The following is a 7,929-nucleotide window of genomic DNA, read 5'->3' on the forward strand; positions in this document are numbered from 1 at the left end:
ATGGGACATTTATTTGGCAGCATTACGGTCATTGGCTCGGGTTTTGTTCCGTATGGAAAGTGCATGCAGTAAATAGAAATACAATTAATTTCTCTCACTCTAACTGTGCCTTTGCCTAATTCATCCTTGTCTCTTTCTCTCTGTAGGTGGTCCAAGAGGAGGTGGTTATCCCTGCTACTATTCTGAAGTTAAGCTACCTCTCTTCCAGAGCTCCAGGCTATCGGTCTCTCCTGAGGGTGGTTCTGACCCATTCCACCCTCCCGTCAGGCTTGGCCAAAGTCCATCTGTCTGTGGCCGTCCAGGGTCGGCAGCTTCTGAAATCATTTCCTGCAGCTCCAAACCTCATTTATGTTTTCTCCTGGAATAAAACCGACATCTATGGACAGCAGGTCACGGGGCTAGTGCAGGCACACGGTGAGGGTCTCTATGCACGTGTGTGAAAGCTAACTTTAGTTTTTTATTTTGAAGATAAGCCTTCATTCAGTTTTACATTATGATTCAAAAGATTCATTTTTAATTGAATACTTTTATTCAGCAAGGATGCATTAACTCGATGAAAAGTGACAGTAAAGACATATTGTTAATGTTTCAAAAGATTTCTATTTCAAATAAATGCTGTTCTTTTGAACTTTCTATTCATCAAAGAATCCTGAAAAAAGTCTCACATTTTACACAAAAATACTGAGCAGAACAACTGTTTTCAACATTGATAATAATAATTAAACACCAAATCAGCATATTAGAATGATTTCTGAAGGATCATGTGAAACTGAAGACCAGAGTAATGGCTGCTGACAAATCATTACAAGAATAAATTACATTTTGAAATATATTAAAATAGAAAACAGTTATTTTTAAATTGTAATAATATTTCACAATCTTTCTGTTTTACTGTATTTTAGATCAAATAAATGCAGCCTTGGTGAGCATAAGAGAATTCTTTCGAAAATATTTCAACTCTTACTGACCCTAAACTTTTGAATGGTATTAAAACCATTACACATGAAATAAAATGTCAAAATAAAGTTATGTGAATAATTACGATTAAGTACAGCAACTGGATTGAAGGTACTTAATAAGATGCAAGAGGCACAGCTGTATAGTTTCTTTCATAATCGACCTGCATATGAACAACTGTATTTAGGACTCCAAACAGGACTGACAAATACGGAGTTCTGGCATGAAACTCTAGATGGCGCAGTCCGATAGGTCTAACCTAATCTGACCTAATGACATCATTATCCCATGGCACAGCTGATTGGTTCTCTCCTGTATTGGTAGCCAATTAACTCGCTGCTCAACATTCAAATATATGACTAGTGCTTCCCGTAGCAGTTGCAGCTTGCTTCAGAAACCCTCCACCTTCCCCAGCTCCACCTGTATAGATCTGCTACGAGGTAATTCATGTACGCTATATGGGGGTTATTTCATGTATGTTATATTTGCAGCAGCAATATTTCTTACATGCTCACAGCAGCATGTTGTGGATGTATTGGCAGTAGCAAGTCTCGGTACTTGCTGTGCCGCAAGAGCAGCGTAGCAGATCTATTCCGCCAAGACCAAATCCATTAACATTGTCATGTACATTATCATGCCAATCCCTCAGAGAGCTGTATTCTACCTCACAATACCCCTTTTCTGTCATTTCTCATAAGCTGAGATTGACAGCTAGCTAATATTAATGATTGACAGCAAGAAAATAACCTACAAAGCTCACACTTATGTCCTGGGTATATCAATGATGTGACTAACAACTGTTTGTCAAGTGTGGTTCCATTCAGACAGCACAAATCAATCGAACTTGCTTCTAAAATTTAGTTGTGACCCCTGGAAAATGTAAGGAGCTAACTTGAATGCGGTTGTCACTGTTTTTTGTAACAAAATTTTGTATGAACAACCATATTTTGTGCTCCAAACAGGACGGACAACTTTATCCTTCTGTTGTATGATCGCAGCCCCACTTTCTCGTTATCTCCCTTTCCATTATTTCGAGATCCATCACAATGACAGCAATCAGACATTGCTGAGAGTCTGAATCCATCATCTTTTGCTCATTGAAAAGAGCATTCTGTTTTAAGGCACACTTACGTACTTACTGAATAATGCCTAAAAATTAGTAATCACTGGCTATTAGGGAGGAAATTAACTCCTGTTTTCAAGTAATAATTAGAAAAATTAAGCAAAAGCATTTCACGGTTCTAATAAACAAATGTGTGAAAATATGTGCGAACAGCTGATTTTTTTTCACAAATAGAAATTATTTATTCACAAATTACAGGATGCTAATATAGGGCTTGTAACGGTTTGACAGTAACATATTATTAAAAGGTAGAAAGACAATAAATAAAAATCCTCATGACTCAGGATCTTTGCCTTGCAAATAGGCAAATATAATTATTGGTTAATAATTATTATTAATCCTCCTAACTCTGTTTATGTTGACTACAGTTCAGACGTCGCTATTTTGAAGCACCTGTCTAATTAAGTTCACCGTAATACCATGGCAACACAACTGTAACTGAAGCAAATATAATTTATCCACATATACTGTAGCAAACTGCTGCTCACTTAACTCCGAGGATGGATTCAGCTCTTTAAACATTTTCCTATGATGTGACACATTTATAGAGTAAGGTATTTGTAGATGTTTTTCAGGTAGGTAAATACATTTTTAAATGATAAATAGTATCAAGATTTTATATATTAGCGCATATTAGTCTAATTAATCTTGTAAAATTACAGTAATTATTGATTATACTGGGTAATTTATGCATTGCAATTATACAGTTTCACTTTAAAATGAAGAATTACCAATGAAAGTGTGTGTGAGTAGGTAACTTTGTTTATTCTGATGATGGTGATGGTTTGTCTCTTTTGGATTTTGATGATGATGTTGATGATGATGATCATGATGATATTTAATGGGCTAAGTCTGGCATTTACATTTGTGTGTGTGTATGTGTGTGAATTAATGACAGTCTCTGTTGGATACGAGTATGAATCCTGTCTGGACGTTGTGCTCTGGGAGAAGAGAGTTGCTCAGCTGCAGGGCTTTGAGCTGATGCCATCAAACCTGGGCGGATGGACACTGAACCAACACCATGTCCTCAACATGGAGAGTGGTAAGGGATTATCACACACACACACTCATGCACATGGGTGTTTTCTTCAACTATGGGCACTTTTGGCTCTGTGTACTTTTAGAAATTAAAACACTTTCAGATCATTTGTTTATTTACTTTGCCTTCTAAAATGTCCAACAGATACACTGCATTACTGGAGAATTCTGTCATATTTTTGTTTTTGGGCCCTAAAACTGTCATAAATTAATTTCCTCCATATCTCAAATCAGCATTCATTTTGTGGTGGGAATTAAGAAAATGTCATTTTAAGCATTTTTGGAATAAAATGACAGGCTATGTTTCCTTGTACCCTAAATACACACAATTAATTAATGTTTTTACAGTTTTAGTGTAACAAAATTACAGCTTACTTAGAGATGATACATAAAATATTCTGTTCACAATGATATTTACCTTGATTTTTCACATCTCATATTTCATCTCGAGCATGCTCTTCACCAACACAATTGTCTCATTTGTAACTAAATACACTAACATTCGATAAAATGGCATTAGTGCAAGATTGTTGGCCGTGGTGGAAATGACAACACAACTGTTGGATAGTAATAATTTGTATAAAAAGTAATTTTCACACAGTTAATATTTAATTCACTTTATTTTACATTATCATAGTTTTATATAATCTTTGAAGAATTGTTTTATGATGCATTTTCATGTTTTAAAGGAGTAGTTCACTTCCAGAATTAAAATTCTGTCATCATTTACTCACCCTCCACTTGTTCCAAACTTGTATGAGTTTCTTTCTTCTGTTGAACAAAAGAGAAGATATTTTGAAAAATGTTCAGTATCCGAACAGTTGATAGGCACCACTGGCTTCCATAGTAGGAAAAAAAAATATATAGAAGTCAATGGTGCCCATCAACTGTTTGGATTCCAACATTTTTCAAAATATCTTCTTTTGTGTTCATCAGAAGAAAGAAACTCATACAGGTTTGGAACAAGTGGAGGGTGAGTAAATGACAGAATTTTCATTCTGGAAGTGAACTACTCCTTTAAGATTGAGAGCTAAAAGAATCTATTCATAATACCAAAATAGTAAAATGCTTCCAACACTATTTAAAAATGAAAAGTTGATCCCTTGGACCTTCATGTGCTCATGGAAAAAATGAGCTTAACCCATGACCTTGAGATAGCAACATAGCAGTGTTTACCAAAAAAGATACCCAACATAGAGCACATTTAAATCTAACATCCTCCTGGTCAATAAATCGTTTGGCTCCTGAGAGCTCCCTAGATGGCAGTTTGTATCATTCTTTTCTTTAGTTTGTTTCTACAGGGTCTTTTAGCATCATCACATTTCATCATTGATATATAAAGGCTTCAATCTAATATTCTGTTTATTTTCTCTTCTGCAGGTATCCTTCATAAAGGTAATGGAGAGAATGTCTTCATTTCCCAGCAGCCTCTTGGCATCTCCACAGTGATGGGGACAGGGGCGGTTCGCGTGATCCCATGTCCAAACTGCAACGGGCCAGCCGTGGAGCAGAAGCTGTTTGCCCCCATCGCTCTGGCCTGCGGTTCGGATGGAAGTGTGTATGTAGGTGATTTTAACTACATCCGTAGGATTCTGCCCAATGGATTCGCCATCAGCATCTTGGAGCTCAGGTCTGCTGTCTTCCATCAGCAAATTATCAGTCAGTTCTGAACCTGGTAGATTTTTTATTATTATATATTTCTTTAATAAGTAACTGTTGTATGTAATTTTGATTTTTTTTTTAAGCTAATAGCTTTTATTTGGTTATTTACTGTAGGAATATCAAGTGTCAAATAACTTATTTTACTAATAGTGATTTGTGGTTTTTATTTTATTTTATTTATTTATAAGAAATTAACATTTGTAAGGTTTTGTTTAAACATTTTTTTAATCTTGTTTATTAATAAAAAGATAAAAAGGTTGTTTCATATACCCATTTGAAATATTTAAATAAATCAAATCAAATGGTGACATAGTGACATTTAACTTAAACCGTTTTATTAAAAATAAAAACTATTTCATTATTAGATTATGTAAAACTTACTTGAGGTAAAAAAAAAAATTCATATCCGCTGTTTATAGCTTATAAACCTTTTCATAATAGTGAACATCATCTGAGGAATATGTTTTTAATTGTTGACTTACATTTTTTTCCATGTAATGCATCCAGAAATCGTGATATTAGACACAGGTATGTTTCTTTTCAGAACCAATATCACCATGTAGTCTTTCACTGCACCTGTGCTTGAATTCATTATTTTTATTTTGAATCTCCATTCATCCATGCATCAACCTTGGAGGAGCTAGAAGTTAAGTGACTCGAGTCTCAAATGCAAAACAACAAATTTAGAGGCAGCAGCCCCTATAGTAAGTCAGCAGAATCAAATCAAAAACTGGATCTTTTCTCATAAAAAAGCTTTAAAATAAAGTTAACATATTTTGTCGTTTTTTTCTCATCAAACTCACAATACAGTAATGCTCTGAACATAAATATTCCTATGTATAATAACATTAATGCTAAAAATACTAGTAACCCCAAAACTTCAGTCAATAAATACCATTATTCCTAAGCTTTAATGACTAAAGCCTTTTCCTTCAAACCTACAAATAAAGCTGCAATTTTATTCCTTTGTTGACTTGATTGTCCCCTCTTTTAACGCATGGCTTGTTTTGTTTATTATTATTTTTTTTTTATTATCCATTTAATTTATTTATAGTTTTCCTTTAATTACTACTGAGCATACCACCTTTTATTATCTTCTAATAGAGGCCATCTTTTATCATTTAATTTCAATGCATGGTATTTCAATGTGTATATGTTTGTAATTATGTGTCCATCTGTGTATATTATTGTATTTTTGTGTGTGCACCCACATATTAGTGTATTTGTGTATCTGTGGACATGTTTTTGAAGCCACACAGTGGCTACTGTTGCTTGTAATCTTCAGTGTGTGGTCAGGAATCCATCTGAGGCGTTTTCCTGGTCGATGGATTGAACACTAACAGCTTTTCTCAGCAATCCGCTGGCAGCGTCACATCGCAGTCTCCCGTTTATCGTCTAGATCTTCCTCATTTCATGTGAATTTAGAAACGGCGCCCCCCACAGAGAGGGAGTTAGAGTGTGGGATAGACCTCTGCCCCACAGACTAACACTGACAAGTGCACTGTAATCCTTTATCTTTGTGTGTGTGTGTGTGTTTGCACACAGTATTACATCCCACAGCAAGGGGGAAATCCTACCTTCAGCCTTCTTTTAGAGATAACGCTTCTGATCAAACCAATGTCTGATTCAACATCGCAAAGACTCAGAAGGACCTTATAGTATTAACATTTCAATTTCATCAATCTGTCAGTAAACACAGACAACTTGACGGGCAGCTTTTGCCCTTTATTATAACAAAAAAAAAAACAGCTTTGAGAGAAATCTCTTTTACCATTTCAGTACTATTGTGAATTTGGTTAATGGCTTTGTGGAGTAACTACTTACATTTGTGCAACATTTTTATCAAAAGTAACTAACAGTGCATTAAAAGTGTACTTTATATCAGTGAGCTTTCCCAGAGAATTGAACCCATGACCTTTGTGCTGCTAACAGCTGAGCTACAGAAACTTATCATCTTTATTAAAACAAAAACAGCTTTGAAAGATCTGTTAATGAGTTTTAACATTTCACTATTGATGTCAATTTGGTTAATGGATTTGTGAAGTAACTATTTACATTTGTGAGACACTTTTTCGAAAGCAACTAACAGCAGTGTACATTTTGTCAGTCTATGCATTTTAGGAGCTGACCCCATGACCTTGGTGTTGTTAGCAGTTGAGCTACAGAAACTGTTCCCCTTTATTATTACAAAAACAGCTTTGAGAGAAATATTAATGTCTTTACCATTTCAGTATTGATTTAAATTTGGTTAATGGCTTTGTGAGCAATTAATGCAAACGATTTACATTTGTGAGTCTATTTTATTGAAAACAACTTACGGTAGAGTAAGTGTACACTTTATCAGGTGTTGCTAGTGGTTGAGCAACATGAACTACTCCCCTTTACCCTGACCTCACAGCCCCTACACAATTCTAAGCACTCTGCTATCCTTAAACCCAAAAGAGTGAATCAACTTCCCTTAAATGTCAGAGCAGCAGAATGCCTCAATCTTCAAGCACCAAACTTACCACAACTCAGACGCCACAGGCGATGTGTCAGAGGACGTGTTTTGCTTTGACAAAGAGAACACAACCTGAAAAATGTTTCTGACAAAAGACAAAAAAGGCCTCATCAATTTTTTTGGGGGGACAGTGTTTCGCCCTTTTAGGAAATCCGTTTTTTTTTTTCCCTTTCATTCTGCCTAAGAAACAGTTGAGAAAGAGGCAGCAGGTAGATTTTCTCTTAGGGCAGAAGCGGATGGAAGAAAAGGAAAAGAAGATTATAGACTGGCAGGGGTCCGACGCGCTGGTGGGGCTAGGAGTTTTGATTGGGGCTTGGGTTCAGAATGATTGAAATTTCTGCATGGCGCTGAGACCTGGAGGGGTCTTTTACTCTATCCTTGTGTGTGCACAAGTCTGTGTGTGGTTGTTTTTTGGTATAGATTCAGACTTTATGAAATAGTTTTAGCATAAGCATGTTGCCAATATGTGTGTAGCCCTCCTTCGTCATTAAGCCTTGTTAAAATTCTCTTTCTCCAGCTCTAGTCCGGCTCATAAGTACTACTTGTCTATGGATCCTGTGCGCGAGTCGCTATATCTGTCAGATACTAGCAGCGGGAAGCTGTACCGCCTGAAGACTCTGACTGAACCGAAAGATCTCAGCAGGAACGT

The 7,929-nt window shown here is 36.0% G+C and overlaps 1 protein-coding gene across 1 annotated transcript in view; it reads left to right on the forward strand.

Moving 5' to 3' along the window:
* The window catches only part of LOC107663214 (teneurin-1-like), a 223,480-nt gene that overhangs the window by 184,423 nt on the left and 31,128 nt on the right, over nt 1-7,929 (forward strand). The window contains 6 exon segments of the mRNA XM_016453389.1: nt 147-414; nt 2,979-3,122; nt 4,499-4,748; nt 5,288-5,308; nt 7,798-7,917; nt 7,919-7,929. The exon segment at nt 7,919-7,929 is cut by the window's right edge and continues 81 nt beyond it. Of these exon segments, the coding sequence (XP_016308875.1) occupies nt 147-414; nt 2,979-3,122; nt 4,499-4,748; nt 5,288-5,308; nt 7,798-7,917; nt 7,919-7,929 (814 nt within the window).

The sequence above is a fragment of the Sinocyclocheilus anshuiensis genome, unplaced genomic scaffold (assembly GCF_001515605.1).
Source record: "Sinocyclocheilus anshuiensis isolate Anshui unplaced genomic scaffold, SAMN03320099.WGS_v1.1 scaffold1301, whole genome shotgun sequence".
NCBI lineage: Eukaryota > Metazoa > Chordata > Actinopteri > Cypriniformes > Cyprinidae > Sinocyclocheilus > Sinocyclocheilus anshuiensis.